Below are 23,831 nucleotides of genomic sequence, written 5' to 3'. Positions count from 1 at the left end.
GTACATGAATAAGGTATTTACATATACAGGGTGTTCGTTAATGGTTGTCTCCAGTATATACTGAGAAAAACATTGAAATATTGAGAAGTAAATGTTACTTGTGACATTTTCTTTGATATTTATTGTTTATAAAAAATTTGACTGTAAAGACAAAATATATTGTGTATTTCTGTAAAATATCTCATTTCACAGTAAAATATAATTACTTTAAAAAAATATATATTTTTAAAACATTTAAAAACCATTTCCAAAAATGTTAAAAATAATGGGTTAAGCCTCTTTTAATAGAAAAAACATTTATATGGACATATTTTTTATATAATCATTATATATAAATGTATGATTATATATAAATGTATGAAAATTATATAATAATTACATATATAATTAGGGGAGAGTGGATTAATTCAGACCGTGTTTCAAATAGGACTTTTTGAATTTAAATGAATACGGGGTTAAGCAGATTTTCAGAGATTTATAATGTCTTTATAAGACGTCGAACATATGTGACAGCAATTTGACAGTAATCCATCATAACATTCATAGAATAGACGCAAAGATGAATTTTTAGCCAGCGTGCGAAAATTTAAAAAAAATTCTTGTAAATCATTATTGAAAAGGTGTTAAAAATTTGCAGCAACATATGTATATTGCTCAAAATTTCAATTTTTTTTATTAGTTATTATCTCCTGTAGATAATTAAACTTATTGTTAGATGATAACCAGAAAGAAGACTGAGAGCGGCTTTCCAGCCTGAAATGGAAGAAACCTCTCGTACTACCTCATACACCACCATATACTACCGCTAGTACATTCATTTTTGAAATTTTTACTACATCTACATGTAAGGCGAATTTCTTAATTCATCGATTAATCAATCGCATTATGCGCAAATGCAACTTTGTTCTCTAAAAGCTGCATTTGCGCATAATGCGATTTATTAATCAATGAATTAAAAAACTCACCTATAGCACATCCATTTTACAACACTGCCGATAAAAATAATTCAAGTCTGTGCTAAATCACATATGTATAGGGGATATCCCTACCATGTTATTTTAACCTTTAACCTTTTTTATCGGTAGTGTCGTAAGATAAATGTGCTATGTAACTCACGGTAATTGATTCTGTCCGTCAGAGAATTTTCCAAACTGAGAAGTCACCTTCTTTCTACATACTCGCAGTTCATGATTAATGTAACGACCAGAACTTATTGGTCTTTACGTTAATCATAAACTGTAAGTATGTAGAAAGATAGCGACTTCTCAATTTGGAAAATTTTCCAACAGACAATCGATTACCGTAGGTGTATGTATACACCTAGCCGGTATTCGTTTAAGACCATCTTAAGTACTGTCTTAAGATGTCATCAACCTATCAGAAAACTGTATTAGCATCTTAAGACGCTACTTAAGATAGTCTTGAAAAAATAGAAATCGACTATGAATATCAGCCCTAACCATGGCAAAGAGGAACCTGAAAGCAGACACGCTTCGATTTTAAATGGAATCATTCAATGTCCATTTTCGCGTCGGTAATGTCCCTATTTTCGTGGTTCTCAGCAGTGCTATGCGTTAGTTAGATAAGAACAACTATTTTTATCTAACTAACTCATAGCACTGCTGAGAATCTCGAAAATATGGATATTGCCGACGCGCAAATGAACATTGGTTGGTTCCATTTAAAAAATCGAAGCGTGTCCGCTGTCAGATTCCTCTCTCTGATACAATCGATATTCCGAACGTAAGAATCGAGATTTGCGATAATCGCGAGATGCAGACGCGCCTCGCGGAGACGCACAGTCACCGTGCGCGTGCGTAGCTCGCGCGCGACAAGCAAAAATAAGATGGCCGATCAAGGAAACAAATAGAGCGCCGTCGTAAATAACACGAGCTGTCCGAACACGTTCCGAGCGTGGGACCGCCTACGTAATCGCACGTGCGTTCGCGCGACGTACGCCCGGTCAGCGTGTCGACAATCCGCAGCATCCATTCGGTCGACGGCGCCGTTCCCCGCGTGTTTTCTCCGTGCAAAAACGCGCGCGCGTGTGTGCACGCACGCACGCACGTTTGCCCGTACCAACGTCCATCGTATCGTGCTTCGTGCTTCGTTTATTCTCGCGCTCAAAAGTAGTTTCTCCGCTCTCTCCTCACCGTCGTTGACGGACAACGCGCGCATATCGCGCGCCGCGCCACGCCGCGCCGGGGGTGCCGCGTACACGCGGCGGTGGTGAGACCCCACCGCGAGAAAGAAGCCGCCGCCGACGAGAGCCTCGTGCCGCAAGACGCAGAGACGCCAGCGTCCAGGAGTCGCCAGAATGCGATCGTGCGACACGCATTCCGACATGAGCCTCCTTTCGCCAAGCAGCCGATGCTCGCGGTTCGTCGCCTAGCTCCTCATGCTAGTCTCGTCTTCCGAATTGCTTGGGGCACAGCATGAAGGAGATGCTCGGAGGGTGCTGCGTGTGTTCTGATGAGAGGGGCTGGACCGAGAATCCGCTGGTGTATTGCGATGGACAGGGCTGCACTGTTGCTGTGCACCAAGGTATTTGCTTGTCGCAAACACTTGTTACGAAATTGTCTATCATTTGAAGAATAATGAATATTCATTTTTTCGATAGCATGCTATGGTATTGTCACTGTGCCAACAGGGCCATGGTACTGCAGGAAATGTGAATCACAGGAACGTAGTGCTCGAGTGGTATGGAAAATAGTTTCTTTGCACTTGACGATATTTTTTTATCTTTATAACAAACCAATGTCTTTTTAACCAATACAGATTAATTTTTATCTTCTGATTCAACTTTCTATCCTTTTCTGGTTCCAAGAATCAGAAAAAGACAAAGAATAAGTTAAATCGAGATTGTTCTATACTGTTAGAAATAGATAGGTTTGATTTACTAAAGTTACTTAATAAAAGTAACTTGTTACTGTTACTGTTCTTTTTTTCTAAAAAGTAATTTATTACCATTATTTATTATTGATTTAAAATAGTAATGTTATTGTAATTCAAAAATATGTAGTTACTATTTTTGTTACTTTTACTTTGACATTAATAAAATATATACAAACTTCCATAATAAATAGAAATAGAATATATCATTGAATTCCGTTTTCTAGTAAAATAATAAAATTTAACGATATATATTAACTTTTTACATATTATTTATGTATATATTTATTACATGCACACATTCTTGTGAATTTATAACAAAAATTAGTATTGGTTTCAATCTACACGATGCTAGAAATTGTTTTAAAAAAATGGTAAAAGTAACTATTCAAATTGCCATTATCAACAAATGTAACTGCGTTATTATTAACATTACAAATAAGGAATCATCATAATGTATCATCATTACTTATTTGTTACTAAAAAAAGTAACGATATCGATTTTACACAAGTAACACATTACTATCCAATCTTGGAAATAGACAAATATTTGATATATTCCTTTGTTTATGATAAGATATCAATATATTTATTCAGGTATAATTGAAATATTTTGTTGATTGTGATTTGAACAGCGCTGTGAGTTATGCCCGAGTCGGGATGGAGCTCTTAAGAGGACAAATCAGGCTGGATGGGCGCACGTTGTATGCGCTCTCTATATTCCTGAAGTTCGGTTCGGTAACGTGACCACAATGGAACCGATTATATTGGAGCTTGTTCCCTCGGAGAGATTTAGCAAAGTAAACATCTCTTGGTGTCACAGATAAGCAATCACATTTGCTCATTGAATTCAAATACATACTTCTTCTACCCTACAATACATTGGCTCTTAAGAAAGTCAGATGACCACGATTTAGAAAAATATGTATTATAAAACGCACGTCACAGGCTTACTCAAGTTTTAGTTGTTGAGTGCAATAGTTGCCTATGGACGAAGCTTTTTCTAACTAAAGATTTAGGTTGCGTTTCGGAAACATTACCAAGTATATCATTTTATCCCTGTTCACTGAAACAAGAGATCTGTTCTTTTTAATTGAACTATTTGCATGGTTTATCTTTTTTCCTTTCCTTTTTCTGTTGGAAGAGAAAAAGAAAAGAGATGAACTGTGCAAGAAGTTCAGAAAAAAGAAACAGACCTAAGGAGAAAATAATATGGGATTAGATGGTGTTTTTAAACACAGCTTTATACGCGTTGCTTGAAATCCTCCAAATATTTTTGTATTTACAAAAGGAGGCTCAGATATATATCATGGATTTTAGTAAGTTCAATATTAAGACTTAATATATTAAGACTCTGTGATTGATTTATAACATTTTAAAACAATACTTAAGATAGTCTTAAATATAAGAACTAATTATGAATACACTTCATAGAGATAAAAACACTAGACATTAATAGTAGACATTAATACATGTTTCAATATATTGCAAATACTGAAAATCATTACTACACTATATATTTTCATAGTTTATGTTGCTATAATTTTCAGTATATTGGTGGTAGTACACATAATACTAAATTACTACTCTATATGTAAGATTCATTTTTCATAATCAGTTTTACAAAAAATATGTTACTTTTTTAAATTTTGCTTTGATTATGTACAGATTATATTATGCTTAAAATATGAATTTTTATGAATATATTATTTTTATTTTATTTTTGTGATAAAACATCAAGAAATCGATTTTTATTTTTAAGAAACGTTTATTACATTACCATTTATTACTATTAAAAATATATTTGTAACCAATTTAATTGTACACTGTATCTAATCTGTTTTTGTTTTCTGGATTAACACAGGACTTGTTTAATCTAAGAACAATGACTTTAAAACTAATTATAAAAAAATTATTCAAATATAAGATTTCCGAAATTCTTTATTAGAGAAACAAGAAATTTGGATGACAGCTACTCTTAGAATAATAAAATTGAGATAAAATTTTTTTATGTGAGGGAGAACATGAGAAAAATTCAAGGTTACAAGATGCGTCGGTTAGTATTTGAATGAAACGCAGCTTTGTCCGAAGTAAACTATTGCATTCTGTTTTTTTTATTTTTTTATTTTTTTTATAGAAAGGGATAGGAAAATTGTACACTTTTCAGTATATATTTGAGTTCAATGCGTTTGCTAAGTCTGATATTACATACGTTTTTATTTTGTACTTTGTCTCATAAAAATTTAATTATTTCAGACATGTTACATCTGTGAGGAGCAAGGTAGAGGTAGCAGAGCAAACGTGGGAGCCTGCATGCAGTGTAACAAAACAGGCTGCAGGCAGCAATTTCATGTTACCTGTGCACAAGCTCTGGGCTTGCTCTGTGAAGAAGCTGGAAATTACCTCGACAATGTGAAATATTGCGGTTACTGCCAGCATCACTATTCGAAATTGGTAAATAATCGTTAAATATGTATTAATTTACGAAAAATTTCTACGAAAGTTTTTTAATTAAATAATTTTTTAATATGAGAGTTAGTTTTTTTACCTTTGAATTAACTGTATGAAAATTTGTCGAATGGTTGTAAACATGCATGTAAATATAGACGTTTATCCATTAAACTTTTGAGTAGTCGGCCGAGAACTCCGCGTTGACATGGCGACATAGCTCAGGAGAGATAACGAGAGAGAGTCTTAAATAAATTACCACATAATTTATTCGAAAGATCGTTTTAATGCACGAAAATTTCCTAAATAACGTAATAAATTTACAGAAAAAGGGTGGTAATGTGAAAACAATACCACCGTACAAACCGATACCTGCCGACAACGGTTCATCAGATTCATCGCCGGAGAAAGAAGCGGAAACGCCAATAAAGACAAGTGGCAAGCGTAAGAGCTCGAGTTCCAAGTCCAGCGCGAATTCTAAAAGTAAATCGAATGCTAGTCCCAGTTTAGAAATAAATGGCGTAGCGGATGACAAGAGTGGTAACAGCGGTCGCAACACGCCCAAGGACAATTCCACTAGCTCCAGCAAATTCACGACCTCCAACTTCGTCGAGACCATCGTTACACAATCGGAGAGTGTGTTTGGACACGACGGTAGCGGCACGGTCACCACTGTCACCACGACAATGACTGCTTCCACGATAAAGACAAACGCTGGCAATTCCAATGCGACGCACAAGAACGTTGGAGGTCAGGGAAAGTCTAATTCGTCGGCCTCCAACAAGACGTCGAGCCACAGTAAGAAAAGGAAGACTGGAGCGCGTACTCCGACTGTAATAGGAAATGAAAATTCGAATCAATCGGCCAGCTCGGAGGCCAGCGGCTCGGTCGTGATGGCAGTCAGCTCTGTGGTGCAACAACAGACCGTCCCAAGTAACAACGTGCAACCAACAATCACTGAAGCCACTAGCTTAAGCATAACGACAGAACCGGAAAAGTCAAAGAAGGTAAAGATCTTTTATATGCTATATTGAAAAAGTTTAGCACCTAATCCTTTTTTATTTTAAAAGTTTGGATTTTTTAAATCTTAAATGTCATTTTAATATAATAAAGGTAATAATTATAATGTGTAATAAATTGTCGATATAATCTTACGATATTGAATTAATCATTTAGATGCACTAAATAATGTGAAATAGTATGTTGTATTACATCATGGATTTTTTATTGTCTAACATGTATTAATACATTAATTTTGTGTAATATTAATTTGAGGTATTCTCGATATTCATAATACTATGTGTCCAATTTCATCAACAAATTAACTTTCATCTTCTTCTAGTTCTAAGAAGAGAATAGAAAAGAAAAAAGTATGTTTAATCGAGATTAAAGTTTGATAAGTGTAACAAGCATTTTGATTTAACGTACTTTTAAATCGTATTCTTTGTATTCTTTTTCTGTTATTTTATCCACATTCTCTTTATTTACAAATGCCACGGCAGAAATTTTTATTTGTTATTTCCCGCTTATAACTAGAGCTTTATATTATAAGAGTAGCGCAAACGCCGCCCACCTAACGCTGATTAGCTGAAAAGTGTGGAAACTAAAATCACTGAATGCTCATTGGATGAGAGATCATTAGGTCCATCAGTTGGCATCAAAAGATAAAAGGATTGCGCTACTCTTATAATATAGAGCTCTAGCTTATGACTTCATACAACCGCGGCGAATAATCAGGAGCTTTAAGGACGTATGGATCACATCTCAAAGTGTTACTGAAAATTTTAAAAACTCATAATTTGTTCTATTATCACGTTTGAGTATCTGTAAAAACTTTGAGCATAATTTTTTTAATTTTTTCAAACTTATTTAATTTTTTATTTGCTCTTAATTTCAATATAAAATAGCATTTTATAGTATTTATTTGCAAATTTAATAAGAAAGCAACATTACGAATTAAATAAATTTTTTTGCACGTACTAATAAATTTTAATAATATTTAGGACTTTAATAAATATTTGTGCAAAAGTTTATTTGGATTCTGTTACTGTCTGTTACTGTCTGTTACTCATTTAAAACTGGAGCAAAATGTAGTTATTTCTGCTACGTGAACCGTTGTAAGTCAAATTTGTTATTGTTTTCTTTACAACTGGTTTCAAGGCTAAAATATCCTTAGACAATAACATATTCCGTTTGTATTTGATTGCAGCTAAAAGTTGAGAGTCCGATTCAGTCGTCGTTGAACACACAAGTAGCCCCAGAGGTGACCACCACGCCTGTGATAATGGCGGTGACGCAATCACAATCTTCGGTCGTAACCCAGTCGCCGACGACTACGTCGAACAGCATCGTCGTGTCTGTGCCGTTGATCGCTACCTCGCTCGCCGGCGCCACGGTCCAGAGCGTGGTGACGAGCGCGCCGACTATGTATCAACAGCTACAACAGAGCATAATCACCACGGCCGCCAACACCGAGCCGCGGTCAAGCGCGATACCGAGTACCGAGAGGTTTGCCACTGGGGACGCGCCGATAAAACGATCTCGGTAAGTCCTCGCCGTGCAGGCACGAATTTATTGAGGAAGCTCTCCCTCATTATTGAAGATTTTTCCTTTCAAAGAAATGCTGGTAAAAATCAAGATTGGATTATTAGTTAATATTTTGTTTAATTAAGTAAAAGTTAATGACTTGTTAAATAAATTTAGTTACGTAATTGAAAAGCTACATGGATACAAAAAATAACAAACAAATAAGTTTAAGTTTCTTTGAGATTAAGTTAAATCAAAAATTAATTTAATATGTTAAATTAGAAAATAATTTTTTTAAGTTAGCTTACTTTAAATAACAAAGTTACAATGTGAATCATAAAATTTAAATTTCATATTTTATTTATAAAGTAAATGTACATAACAAAGAAATATTTTTTTTTAGTGGGAATTGTTTTTTTTATTATATATATATATATATATATAAGTAAATTTTTAATTTATTTGAAATTCATTAAAAGTTATTAACTTTTTAACTAATTACTACTCTCTCTACCCAATCCTGGTAAAAATACATTCAAAAGAAAGGTAAACAAGTAAAAAAATCATAGATTAAGTTAATGTATTTATCGTAAGTATAATTATGTTACATATTTTTCGTAAAATTCTGCTATAGAGAAGGGATCGCAACGGAGAAATTCTATTTAATCGAAGTTTAATTAAGTTGCGGTGTAAATCAGGAAAATGTGAGAAATATGTATCCCGTTTTTTTTTCTATTGTCACAACAAAAACTTCATTGAACTTGAAGTGAAGTGTGAGGTGACTGTGCATAAAAACACGACAACGTGTGTCTCGAGTGGCTCCGAGTTCGTGCCCCGGGACAGTCGACGGAAGGGAGAGCACGCGACTCCGCGAGAAGCGTCACGCGCGCCGCATGCGCTCAAAATGGCGGGCGCGATTAGTAAACAAGGTGGCTAAGGTTCTAACCTCTCCCACGTCGCGGGATTTCGAGCGTTCGCCCACCGGGAAAGGACGGCTCGCCATATCATCGCGGGTGGGACGGTGAATTGTCCGGGTGCCGCGGGCACGGACGAGTCGCCGAGTGCGACGGAAGATGGAGCGTGTTTACAATAGTGTTCCGCGCGCGCGCATGTGTGCGCGTGTGTATGTGCAATGTGTGTATTGAGCACGACAGTTCACTCGAGGTCATCCGGTGAGGCGACTCGCGCGCGGCGCGCGCGCGCGCGCTGCATAATAATTGCATCGCGGAATTGTTGAGACGTGTTTGTGTGCGAAATTATTGCAATATTGCAGCGTCGTGAGACGGTGGGTTAAGACGAAGAGAGAAAGGGGGAAAGGTAGAAGAAACGTCATCAATGCGTCGTGCGGCCCCGTGACTCCGTTCGCGTACTCAAAGCGCGGGTCGTGGCGAACAAGAGTCATTGAGGTTATGTTTGTTTTTTCCTCGGCGAGGCGCCTCACGGGCAACGAGCGACGGAAGGGTGTAACGTGACATCGTAAATGGCATTCCGTCGTGGCGACCCGCCTCAACGTGCGTCAATCCTACGCCTAGTCTTCGTTTTACTAAACGGTTTGAAAACTGTTCGGGAATTGTGTACTTCCCATCAGGATAATTTCCGTCCGTGTGTTAAATAACGAATTTTTTTTGTCGCCACACCGCTAGTTAGATATTACGTAAAATAATGAATGAACGTTTTGTATCTTGATGGGATACGTGTATCAAGTGTGATATGATTTATTGCATAATTTATTATAATTCATTGCTAACTATTTGATACGTTTGTTGACTTTTAGTTCCCAGTCATCGGACAAGCAGGAGAAACCTCGCAAGCCAAAGCGCGGCTCATCTGCCAACAGCCAACAATCACTGCCACAGTCGCAAACTACAGCCTCATCGATCGTAACCTCTGTATCCAGCACCGCGGTCGTGACGACGTCCAAGAGGGGCGCGAGGAACAATCATCAGACTCCGCCGCCTGCCGCCACGGTGGCCCCGGTGCCGTCAATCATTCAGGGCCCTGCATCCGCTACTGTCGGCCATTTCAGTAGCATCGGCGGCGGCGGCGGCGGTCTAGGCTCTGTGAACATCATGGGACCGACCGTCAAGGAGTCGCCGCCCAGCAGTCCTGGATCAGAGAGTATGAGCAGCAGCACGGGTAAACGAAAGAGAAAAGCTGCCGCGTCCACGCCCATTCCGTCTGCATCGACCACACCGACCGCTATTGCTAACGCCACAATAAAAGAAGAAAATAATGTGAAATTGTAAGACTCATGAACAGATGTCTTATCAGTCGGATAAACAGAATAGTTGCATAACAAAAAAAATCAAATCAACGATCATTGTCTCATATACAGTGATTCTAAGAGTGAAAATCTTAGAAAAAAATATTAAGTAAAATAGTACAAAGTATGTATGTACGACGATCAAAAGTAAAATAAGACAAAACAAGATGTTATAAATCAAATTGTTTTATTTAAACAAAAGTAAAAGTAAGAATATAAAAATATAAATTACTAACGATGGAAAGATGCTGTAATGGGTGCTGTAAACAATTCGTATCGATTTCAAAATTAAACTGTTCTGTTATTATTTGATTGTAGAACTTTTGATACAAGATATTTGAAATATCTTTTGTTATCTAATACTTCGACGCCTTTACAATCAAAGTCATAATCATACTAAACCTAGTGATCATGGTCAGTTTCAAGAAAAAATTATATTCTTATATATGAGACAATAATTGTGTTGATTTGACTAAATTATGTTGATTTACTAATTTTTTTCTATGAAAGATAATGAGTGTTTCATTTTTGTTCAGATTTCAAAATGGAGTCAGTGCACCGCACATGTTGGGAAATCAATTGAATCCCACTTCGACAATGGCACAGAAGATGTCGGACACACTTTCACAAGAGCTTGAGGCCCATTCTATTTTTACAGAGGCGAGTAACTCCAATACAAGCTTGATCGGACCACAGCTGCACAGTCGAGTAATAGCATCTGTACGTAAAAAAAACATCAAATTGTGTCATATTGAATTCAAAACAATCCATAAATCTTGTTGATTATATGGTATAGAAAATTCCATCTTTCTATGAATTAATGTCCAGTTTCACCAATGTAGATTCAATTTTGGTTTAATTTATTCTTTATTTTTTTTTTGTTTTAATTTTTAAACTTAACAAGGTGTTTGCTACTGAAAAAAAACTGAAAAAATCTGAAAATTTTAGGGAATTTATTTTTTATTCTTGAAAATCAAAAATTAGTTTTCATGGGATTTCATTGGTAATTTTTGGAAAACTTCTAAATTTAAATTCTATCTCTTTTTAACAACGTTTCTTTAAACATTTTTTCTTGATAATGCAAAATCAAGTAATAAATATGGCATACACACATTCTCTTGTGAATTACGAATTTTTATTAAAAAAAATTACAATAGAAGATACTTCATTGCTTTAAATTAGCGTTGTGGGTTTAATGTGTGTTTAATTATCCTTTGAAGTCTATATTTTTAATGAATTAAATCGTTATATCATATTTAGCTTGTATTATTTTTTTTAGTACTTTCCCAAATTTAATATTCAAAATTCATATGATTTTTCTTTATAATTATTATGATTAAAGAACTTTAAAACATATAACAAAATAAATTTTGAAATTATGTTGAAAAAATATTTCTAATCTTACGTGAAATTTTAAATAAAACTCCTGGAAAATTTGGAAATTCTTTGCAAAATTTTACAAAATTAAACATCTTAAACTAGAAAAAGATAAAAAAGAAATTAAACCGAAATTAAAGTTATTTTACATTGGTAGGAATGGACATAAGGCAAATTTTGAAAAATTATTATTTCTTTTTTAAATAGATACGATCTAGCCAATCAGGCGTGCCACCCACTTCGTTCTCTTCAGTCTTCTCCACGAACAGTGGTGGCATAGGTCTCAGTACAGCCAGTACTAGCGGGACTTTGACGAGCGGAGCAGTTCCGCAAACTCTCGATCAGCTTCTGGAAAGACAATGGGAGCAGGGAAGTCAATTTCTGATGGAACAAGCTCAACATTTTGACAGTGAGTGTATGGCGAGGGAGAAATACATGCTTGAAGTTGCATGAATTTGACGAGGAAAGAAGGCCATGCTTCGTTTTTTTTTTTTTTTTCAACATCGAGAAAAGCTGCATGCTGTTTTACATTATACTTTTATTGTTAAAAAAACTCTTATTTTGAAATTCGTTAATTTTGATATTACAATATTGCTTTGGCCTCTAATGGAGAATAAATGCGTTCAACACTTAGAATGTAAATCAGCAAAATTATCGAAATCTGTTGCAGTTGCATCCCTGCTTTCCTGCCTACATCAATTGAGAGCTGAGAACCTTAGGCTAGAGGAACATGTAAATAATCTCCTGCAAAGGAGAGACCATTTATTGGCTGTGAATGCTAGACTCGCTATTCCGTTGACATCTCAACCTAGTTCACACCCAGGTTAGTTAGATATAACCATATCACGATATCTTTTTTTCTCTCGTTCAACGAGAAGGCAATGCAAATAATGTATCTTCTCGTTATTTTCAGTGAATAATATACATCCAGCAGTGAATCCGGCTCATCCTAGTGTTTCGCACTCAGAAGTGCCGCCCGGCGCTCCGGCGCCAGGACCTAGGGTGAGCCGCGAACGAGTGAATAACACGTACATGCCCCATTCGAGTTCCAGTAGTCACTCAACGACATTAGAAAACGGTTTACCGCCGGATCCTTCCCCGCCCGCGGCCGCTTCTCTCGCCCAGTATCACCGAGGATCGTTGGTCGCTCCTCAACCAAGTCCTACAATAAGGTAACGCATTTGTTCGCAGAATTCCATTAATTTCTTGAGTCATGATCTTCGTCCTCAGTCTCTTATTAGAGATGTGATCATCCTTCAACATATTGTTGTGGTGTGCGCTTTTTACAATTTACACAAATATGAGACATATAGTTTAAATGCCGGTTCCAAACGGCCTACTTTAGAGAGGTTGTCATGGTCTCAGTGCTTTAGCATTACCTTCTGAAAAGTAGCAATTGAATAAAATCAGATGTTTCTGATTAGATGATTTTGAAACTGGATCTTTGGACAGAGAGCAAACACATAACTCTCTGCGTCATGATCATTACAATCATACATTTTACACGTCAAAAACATTTTACGCGAGTAATGTAGGGTTAGTATGGTCGATTCAAATGTGTTCTTTATTCTCGCGATGAAATACAGGCACAGTCCAGCTGGAGCCGGATACCTTCAGGGTCAACCGAGCAACATAGTATCACCGGCGCCGGCGAATACCTCCGGCGTAGTACGGAATTCGTCCGTCACACCAGATCCACTTCGTGGAGTACCGAGGTAATTAATGTTTACTCATTTCTACCATTTTTATATCAATCATATACACTATATATCAAAGTTGGTAAAAATCTACATTTAAAAAAAAAATAAAGTTTATACTTATTAGTGGTAAAAATTAATATTTTCCAGAAAAAAACTGACAAAAACTAGTTTTTTCTACAAGTTTATACATATTTAAATATTGAATATTAATAAGTATTGTATTTATAATTTATATTAATTAAATTTTTAATCCTACTTGCCTACTTGCTGTCGTTTCTAAGTAGTTATGTAGTAAATTTAACAAATAACACTAGTAGTATATCATACAAGCTATCAACGTGACTTGCAGTTGTTGCTCAGTGTATTTTGTTGTTGACTGTGAGGTCAAAAGTAGAATTTTCTTCATTATATTTTTCATGATCTAATATTTCGACTCAGCAAAAAATTAGAAAAATTGCAATGCTTAGGTATGCTATATAGGGTACAGTTTTTTTATAAATAAATATAAATATAAATAAAATTAATATTAAATTAATATTAAATTTTGCTTATCTGGTAGCAATTTTATCATAGATCTTATTGAAATACTATAATTGTATGTGCATCAAATCAAGTGATCACCATACTTCTTCTTGCTTTTACCTTGTTACAAGAATAATTTTTATACATAATCCATCGATTATTAGGTCGGCGTCGCAGCCGTCGAGCAATTACATACCGTCAATGTATCAGCCTACCATGTCCAGCCTCACCAGCAATCAAGTGAGCGGTGTTCATAATCTTCACTCGCACGGACCCTCACCGACTAGCCACGGGCCGCCGGGCAAGCCCAGCTGAAGGTAGATACAAGCTCGACGTGGTAGTTACGAATCTTAATGATTAAAACAAGATTCATATACGTTATTCACAACATCAATGGATCCAATCTCACCGCAAGAGAGACCTAACTGTGCTTCTTCGACGAGATATACATTTTTCTACGCCACGTTTATCGGCAATTGTTTTCTTATCTAATAAGAAATGTCACTTTAGTGATGTCGATTGCAGTTTACAAAATATATATCTCAATTTGTATCTTTTCACAAAGTATCTTAAAGTTGTTACATACACATATGTATTAATCATATAAACACTGTACAAATTTAAGTATTTGGCACGTATATGATAGAGCGTTTTTATCGTGGATCTCTGATTAAAATGCAGTGTTCGTGTACGCATCAAATCGAGCATTTACCATAGTTCTTTTTGCTATCTTTCTATTTTTTTACCTTGTTGAACTTTTATACGTACATTAGCTATATGTACATTGCAACTGTAATAATATACTGAAGGCTCAAATAGAATACATAATCAAGCGTAAAGATTTACAATTCAAAAAACAGTTACGAAGAAGCAGTTAGGAAGACTTGTCTCTAATAATAAAAACATTTTGTCATGAAACAAATTATAAAATTTTATTAATTTATTAAAATGTTCAATTAAAATTGTTAATGTAATAATTTGGATTTTTTTAATTGCAAAAATTAGGCATATTTTTTTGAGACATACTCTTTATCTCTTCTTGTAGGCATCATCATCATTGAACAGCAAATCCACAGATGTACAAATCTTAGATTGTAAGTTAATCTATCGCGTTAAATAGCAATAATACAGTAGGTGTACATCCTAACGACGCGTATTTCTGGTGGTGCGACAAAAAGATACACGAAATTTCGTGAGAAAGGAAAGAGAAGAAAAGTGAAGAACACTGGAGATTGCGCGCGCGAGAGGAGAGAACACTGGTTACATTGATTTCGATGAGTTTGTCGTGCAAGCAACGATTCCTGTGGTGTATCCAGATGTTTTATGAGAGTTGTAAAGCCACAATTGTAAAGCCAACTGCTTTCCTTTCTTTACCGTACCACCATTGAAATAATACCGCAACGTGTGTACTATACGACAATGATGATATTGAGTGCAACCTATTTCAAAGCTAATTTAATTGTATATTCTAATCTTATACACACACGTAAAAAAGGAGAATGGGGAGTACCCAGATATGTACAAGACGAGCACTGCCTTTCGCCAACAAGAGCTGTGAAGTAGGTTGATCGCAATTCGACATTTTCTAGCGAACGCATGATCGTTTCGTGAAATATCATCTGCCGTCCCTTCACCCCATTCCCCCTTTCCATTCAGCTTCCTTTTTCAAACTTATAGATTTTATCGATTCTTTATCATCATTATGCATAAATTCAAAGAATGCGTACAGGAGATATTGTGCCATCGTTTGATCTATGAAATTAGAAACATAATATATAATTTCACTATCATTATATTGTCGATTATTTGACTATTTTAATAATTACAATGGCTCCGTGGTCGATAATATTGTTTGTATTTCAAGAACTTACAGGAAATAGACCTGTAATTGCATATATTTAATACAATTTGTGTTTATCAAAGTTTAATATTGGAGAAAAATAAATTAAACTATTTATTGATATAATTTCTCTTCAATTTACGGATGAATTAAATTCTCCATTAATCATTTAATTCAATTTATTTAACTCATTAGAATTTAAGATTATGCTAAATCCAAGGACCTAAAACTATATTAACTGGAATGCTAGTATAGGTGAATTATCATCCAAGTACTAATTCAAGTTTAGCACAGTTTTTGTTATTAAATGTTGATAACTTGAAATAACATTTAAGAGGGGAAGGTCATGTAATCGAATGAAAAAAGCTGATTTTCATAAATTTTTTTGCTGTACAAAACTTTTAATAAACTGTCCATAACTTTTTTCATATATTTCTTATAATTCGTAAATGTAGAAAAGAATTTTTTAAACCAAGTTAGTTTAAATATGGCGGCGTAATGACGCTCGCTCTCCAAGTCCTTGTTTTTGAGAGGGTCAAATGGCGTGCAATGTAGTATTTTTTTATCTCATGTTGAAATAAAAAAAATCAAACAAATTAGTTTTTTGATAAAATTACACACTGAAAGTACCTAAATCCGATAGTAAAAAGTACTAAAATAAAAATTCTACGCAGTTTTGAAAAAAATGTTGAATTTTTGCAAAAAATTTTCATTTTTATCATATGAAAAAAATAATGTGAATAGTTATTCTTGCAAGTTTTACAGGTACTTTCGGTGGAGAATTTAGTGAAAAATAAGTATGCACCGTCTCAGCTATATTGATCGAATATTTTTTGAGTTATATTGCCGTTTTAAAAGACGTTTCGAAAACGTCTTTTAAAACGGCATTTAAAGTTTGAACCGCACATGACTATTGGATGTGCACGTATGAACTTGTCTATAGGATCATTAATGTGTCGATCTTCAATACGAGGACTTGAAATTTGAATTTTTGAAATGTTTTAGTATATATGCAATTTAAAAAAAAAATTGATTTTTACATGACCTTTCTCTCTTAATAAGATTTTTTTACAATAAAAAATAGTGCTCAATTATTTTACTTTGCAATTTATAAAGTAGATATAAAAAAATATAAAAGAATTCTTAATTATGTGAGCGTTAATATAAGAAAAAAATTAGTAACATTCCAGGATTAAGTCGAAAATGAAATAAAGTTTGACCAAAGCCTTATTAGGCCTGATACACAATACTGAGCTGGAAATGACAATCTAGTGGGCGTCACTGAGAAACTCTTTATAAGTACAGTTAATAATATTGTCAGTATCAACAGATACTGACAATATTATTAATTGTATGTGATTAATATTGATGGACTGATATAAAATATTGACTAGATTTTTTTATTCTCAAATATCAATATCGCTGTATGATAGAGTTATTGACAACGATAATGATTGTGATGATGTATAATAAAGACGCGTCAGTATTTCTGTATAGTTCCACGATCTATTAGTTTGAGGACTTATACAATCTCACTACTTAACTTATTCAATTATTATTTAACAAATTAAATAAATTGAACTAAATAATAAATCAATTCTGTACATTAGGGATGCAATGGGCGATTTGCAACATCTAACTTTAATATTTAAAAAATTTAAAAATAAACTGAATTATTAGCACCAATTTGTTTTAACGTGTACATAAAGTAGAACAATATATATATATATATCACATATTTTATAAATATATGTTTTATTACATATATAAATAAATATTTTTAAAGTTCTACATTTAGCTACTACGATTCGCGGTATAACTTCAATTTTCACATTTGGTGCGCCAAAAAATCTGTTACGTTTTTCATGCTGCATCAATTTATGAAACAGGATCAACCACGAGAGTAATTGTAATTATTTTATGGATTATTATATATTTATAGCCGTTTACAGTTTTTTTTACTTTCTCGTGATCAGATTTTGTAGTAATTATCTTATAGTCACGGAATTGTGGTTATAATGTTATTCGAGGGCATAATGAAAAATTATAAACAAGACCGAACCACGGCACAAATCTTAACAATGCAAATATTTAAAAACTTGTGAATATTTGTGCGATACATATTATATATGTATATGTGTATGTATTGAGATCGCGACACACGCGAGTAATCCTGTAAGATATGAAACGCACGATCGTATAAAGTCAGAGCTACGTTGCTTAATGATGTAATATGCGTACATGTCGAAATTGAAATTCGTTTTGCTGCGTTTCCTGCGGAGATAACCTTCGATTTTCCGTTTGCACTATCATTGTCTATTGATTTCCGAGAGCGTGCGACGCCATTGTGCAAATCGCAAAATCAAAAGTGCTAGATAGTAGAACATTTTTAGGAGATAAGACTTGATAAGGAAAAAATGTAAGGTATTCCGCTCAAAGGCTACGGTATATATAGTAAAATGTAGCTCGTTTATAAGTCGGCATTGAGATTTGTATGTGAAAGCGCAAACAAATCACACAGAAACGGCACGCAATGTAAAACGACAGTTGTAAAGGGAGAGGGAAGAAAAAAGGATCGAAAAAGTGTTCGCTGCGATCGGCCTGAATACATAATTCACGGATAGTATCTCGTCGTGTCGTTGAAATTGCGGGGAACGGAGAAAGAGGGAGATGACATAGTATTCATAAACGTCAAAAAGAAAGAAAAAGGGAAAAAATGAAGGGGGTCCACTCGCAGGATGATATGTCCCATGCTGTCGCTTTATTTTTGCACCACGGTTACGAGCATAATACGAGATTTCTCAGCCTCGCAAAACATTAGTTAAACGATGGACTATATAAATATGACATACGTACATATGTTCGAATTCATCGTACAAAATTGAAATTTTCCCGAAACCACCTATCAAGCGATTACGATATATTGTTTGTCGAGCGGCACAGAAGTGGTAGGAATCGACTGATTACATTCTACCGTATTGTGTTCTTTGTCGTGATCCGACAATGTGTTCTCCAAATCGATATATCAATTTTCCTCCCACATTTTTTTTTTATTTTTTTTTATTTACAAGACACTAGATGTAACACATAATTACGTAAAAGTATTAGCTCGCATCGACTCGAACACGTTTAGGGGTGGTTAAGGGACGATAGGATATAAAATAAGAGAATATCAATTGTACTGTCGACTAAAATTTGTAAGTCCGATTAGCAATTAGAGAGATGGGATTTTTAAACGAAAGAAAAAGCTCTAATTAGGAACTCTAGATTTATAAATTGTATGATAAAAGTAATATTGTATATTCGACGAGAAAGAGAGAGCGAGGTGTGCGGGAGGAGGGAAGGGGAGTAGACATGAAAACACCAAACCTACAGAATAGCTTATCACCACTCAGGGAGAATCAGTTTAACTATGCAAAATTCTGCCGAGTTTTCCTTGTGGGCGTCGATTGTGCGCGCGAGTACGTAATAACAGTTGTCGAATTGTCGTGCATTCTCGAGAACCACATTTTGATTACCGTATGGTTTTTTAATGAAGTACTATTACACAATAATTCATTTTGAAAAATGTTTAATCTTAATTATACTATTAATTATAACTATATTACAATGTCTTGTTTCCGTCTCTGTTTCTTAAAATACTTAAAAAGGCTTTACTTTTAAGCGGTATTTAGATTTATAATATTATAACGTTTAAAACTGAAATCTTTGAAACACCCTTAAGAGAACATTATATTATCGTTTCGTGGACTAAAAATAAGATTATTTTTATGAATTTTTTTTATTAAAAATACTATGCAAGCGATTAATATAAAACTTTATATAATGTTTTATTAATATATTTAGTAATTTCTGCGAGTGCAAATAATAAAAATTGTAATAATTATAATAACAATGTGCATGCGACGTGTTCGAGCGCATATGGTTTTGTGGTTTTCATAAAATCTCGACACTCGTGATCTGAAATAAAAAATCAAGTAGATGTTCAATTATATCTTTGAAACTAGAATTATGAAAAACATTTTTTTCCAATAATTTTAACGCATATAAAAATCGCCAAAAAAATTAAATTTAACATTAAAAGAAATAAGAAAAACATTAACATTTTAATTTTAATGGTTCTAACTAGAAAGAAATGTATTTGAAATGTGTAGTTACAGACACTGATTAGTGTTCATTGATTTTGTCTGAAATTGTGGGAACCAATTTAAAAAACATGATTTTAGTTTTGAATACAACTTGATTATATGTTTCTGTACTTACGTAAAGTTTAGTTTAATTATCGATTCCAGGCCTATACATATAGCGTGCCTTCTACAATCTAGAAAAATTTGTTTTTATCCTCTCTTCTCTAGCAGCTGCTTCCTGAACGTCTTCACTTAATTCGGCGATTTACATGATACTGTCGTTATCTACCTCGAAACTCATATTGTTTGCATTGCGATGTCCGAGGCATATAATGCCCAAGGCATATATAAATCTACAAAATAAATTAAAGCTTTCTCCCGAGACACCTAATAATCGCATTGCCATCACTATTTGACGATTTGTTTCGAATTTGAATTTAGGACACAACATTACAATTTTTATACCGCAATCTTCAAGTCCACGATTTCCAGTTCCACCAAAAACTGCACATCTTTCTTTTCACTCCCGTCAGATTTCTATCTGCGAGATTATTACTGAAAAACGGGTATAAAATTGATAAGGCGATAGTCACGAATAGTGTGGATGATAAATCTATATTCGTGTGCAACTTTCTTACTGACGTGCTAACAAAATCAGTTTCAATCTCTAAGGTTCCCACAAAATTTTCTCTTCCACTGGCGATTTATACGATTACATCTTAATCTTTTCAATCCCTTTTTTACTCAGTACGTTTGTACAAGTTGAGATTTGAATGAACACTAAACATAAAATATCATTGTATTGAAACTTTGGGAGACCCGGTGTGTGTGAATGCTCCGATTTTGACCTACGAGCCGTTTCGAATAAAAGGCTGTAACTTTTGTAATTTTCTGGATTTTCGATGAAATTTAACGATAGATTTTTGAAAAGTACGTGTACTTTCATATATAAAATGCAAAAACTTGATCTTTTTACACTTGAAATAATGACCTCTTAAAGGTTTTAAATCTAAAACGTTTAAAATTAAAATATTTTTCATCATTGAAAAAATGGAGACAGAAATAAAGTGTTTAATAGTTTAAAAATCTTAAAATTAAACAAACTTATTTTTTTAGTGTTGTGTGTGTTCAATGCAAAGAATTATTTCTTTTAATTTTTGTCACCGTTTTTTCGTCATTGTATTTCTATTTGAATTTTTATCATATCTACGTGAATTGAAAGTTCTGCTTGACGAATGTCTCGGGAAGATTCCCGCGAGTTTGTATTTCGCACGACAATCAAGTCATGGTGTTGTTGAAATTTAGAGAATGCATCTCTCAAGAATGCACGATGAGAGGTATCGAACTTCAAACGAATGCGTATTGCTCGTACTGATTTGGTGAATTTCATGATTGACGACCTTGTCGAAAGTTCGCTAGGATTTCCAAAAAAAGAAATTAGAAAAAGATTTAAAAAAAGAGTAAAATGCGTGATTTTGCGACCCGACATCGCGTTTGTACTACTGAAGAGTATTTTATGCATTATCAATATAGTTGATTGTATCGTTAGGGAAATATATTATACGTACGGTACGTGCGCGAGGGGCACACAATTACAGGAAATAAAAAAACTGCGGGGAATAGCAGTTGTGTACGATATCCTAGCAGAGAGGGGCGGAGGAAAAGAAAGGGGGGACAAAAAAAAGAAAAAAAAAGAATTGAAGTCACAGAGCAGTACGATGATATTTTTTCACAGCTGATCAGTGCCAAATTTTTTCAATCGAATCATTAAAACTTCTCGATTCCTTAGGCGGCTTTCGTGTCGAGGCGTACATGTAGAACGTAGGAGAGAACCCGGCGATCGCGAGAGATGAAAGGAATAAAAAAAAAAAAAAAATTATTTGCACATCTATTTAGTCATTGACACGGATAGGAGTCGATCGTCATCGTCATCGCATCGTGTTTGTGCATGCATGTGTGTATGTGTGTGTGTGTATGTATATATGTGAGTCAGTGAGTTTTCTTTCCATTCGAGACTGCGAGCGTCGATCTTTTTTTTTCTCTCTTTTTTTTTTATTTTTCTGTTAATTACACCTATCGTGTCGCGTCATTTCTGCCAGGTGGTGCAAGGAAGGAAGGGGGAAGAGAGTGGGACAGCGAGGAGTCGATCGGTTGTTTCTACGCTTCTGTGTTCAATCTCCAACTGCCAGAGATATAAAACAAAACAATTGTGTTCCTAATCATCCGAAAATCGGACCCTCGCGTCCGCGGGCGTTAAATTAATTAAGTAATTTTTTTGTTTTTTTTTTTGTATGTCCAAAGCCTTTTTTGACGGCGCGCGGAAAAGACGAGGAAATCCAACATTGACGATACAACGGCGTAGCAATTTGTGCGCGTAGACTTTACTTTCGTAGATAAGATCTTACCTAAGAGCGATGCGTTAAATCTTATGTAATGGACACTTTTACCAAATAAATTGTCACTTTCCGAGTATGAGTGTATTTTCACCATTCTGTTCCTGAGGAAGAAGCATCTTTCCAAAACTGTCTCTCTTATTTTCTTTGCACGATTTTTTGTAGCTTTGCGTCGCGTATTGATTTTCCGTAAAGCATTCATTCATAAGGATCTTCAATCTTTTCTTTCATCAAACAATAATCAATACAAAATTAATTTTATTGAAAATACAGGTAATTTTATTAATAAAGTAGATATTACTTAATGAGTTAATCGGGACTTAGCCAATTATCCTTTAATTCAGATTAAACCGTCATATTTAGTACAAAATGTACTCTGAACGTTTTGCATTCGTATTTTCCTATTTAATATTGAATTCAATTATCGAAGATATATATTTAAATCGCTTCTCTATTACATGAAAAAGGAGAATCCGGGATTCAATGAATTCGCTGTTTTAGAAATCTCATTTTCTGTTATAATTCCAAATCAAAAGATGCAGAGAAATTTGCAGACAATATTGTAGAAAAGATCTATTTGCAGAAAAATTGAAAAGAAACTAAAAACAAAAAAACAGACAAATTTTTGGAAAATTTTTGTAAACAATATTGTTTAGAAATTTGTTGGTGTTTTTTATGCAAAGAAATTGAGAAAAAAGTAATGGCAAATTTTTAGTGCAATTACAGAATAAGTGCAGAGAAAGAAAAAAGGAACTGCAGAGATATTTGAAAAGATATTTTTTTGAATTTTCTCTGTAAAACTTATTTGCAGAGAAATGTAAGAAAAACAGAAAATTTTCGGACAGTACGTACTGCCGTTGGATGCATACGAAAGTTCTATATTTTTTATAAGTAAAAAATCATAGAATAGAATAAAAGGCGCAGCATTATACGATTTTCCACTCTTGTCTTGACAAAAGTATTTTTTGAAAGCGAGTCCCCAAAATTGGATTCCAGATTGAAAGAAAATAAGACAATTTTAATAGTTTTATTAAAATTTAATTAAATTTAAAATTTGAATTTTTATGACTAAAATTATGTTGAAATTTTGCTGAAATTTTTCTGCTAATTTTTCCGCAATTCCTGCGCAAAGTGGCCTATTTTTGGGACAAATAGCGGAGAAATGGCAGAAAAATATTTTTATCCGGATTTCTTTTTTCTTAAAAATTTAACTATTTTAATTTGTTTGAGTTTGTGTAGAAACTCTTCAATTTTATTTTACCAAATAATTTAATAAAATTATATTAGAGGAAAAAAGAGGGTAATGTAATATATTTTTTTTTTAATTTAGTAAATATTAACACGACACAATTTTATTAGTCATAGAATTCTATCAATTACTTTACAAGTATTGTATTAGAAGTTTATTGAATATATAGAACGAACGTAATTCACAATTTACTGAAAAGAGAAAAAAAATTTGTGAAATAGGGGGGGGGGTCGTGGAATACCAACAATTAATATCATATAAAAGACAAATTTAATATGAAAAAATTACAAGTTAATGATCCTTTTGTAGACCTTACACACTAATAAGTGCTGCAAAACAAGATTTTATGAACATTTTATAACATATATTTTACTTGAAAAAAAAAAAAACTTTAAAATAATTTCTTTGGCTTAAAAATAGCTTTTTAAAATAATTTCTTTGCTGCTAGTAAATATTATGCAGCGTACACCATGAAGATGTAAGCCGCAAGGGTG

General features: G+C 34.1%; 1 protein-coding gene across 2 annotated transcripts; it reads left to right on the top strand.

Annotated features, from left to right (window-relative positions):
• Positions 1–2,435: 2,435 nt before the first annotated feature.
• LOC105204546 (protein AF-10) lies at positions 2,436–22,167 on the top strand. Of its 2 annotated transcripts, XM_011173643.3 has the most exons (14): positions 2,436–2,544; positions 2,621–2,700; positions 3,528–3,692; positions 5,149–5,346; positions 5,667–6,347; positions 7,550–7,884; positions 9,641–10,108; positions 10,666–10,849; positions 11,714–11,915; positions 12,177–12,329; positions 12,420–12,678; positions 13,093–13,221; positions 13,893–14,045; positions 14,774–22,167. In XM_011173643.3, exons 1-13 carry the CDS (start codon positions 2,436–2,438, stop codon positions 14,041–14,043), a joined length of 3,114 nt encoding a protein of 1,037 aa, XP_011171945.1. In that variant the 3' UTR covers positions 14,044–14,045; positions 14,774–22,167. The 2 variants fall into 2 exon arrangements, with proteins under 2 accessions (XP_011171945.1, XP_039302425.1); XM_039446491.1 differs by having other exon boundaries at positions 13,893–22,167.
• The last annotated feature ends 1,664 nt before the right edge of the window (positions 22,168–23,831 follow it).

Source organism: Solenopsis invicta, chromosome 3 (assembly GCF_016802725.1).
Source record: "Solenopsis invicta isolate M01_SB chromosome 3, UNIL_Sinv_3.0, whole genome shotgun sequence".
Lineage (NCBI taxonomy): Eukaryota > Metazoa > Arthropoda > Insecta > Hymenoptera > Formicidae > Solenopsis > Solenopsis invicta.
This window is presented reverse-complemented; position numbering and strand designations above follow the sequence as displayed.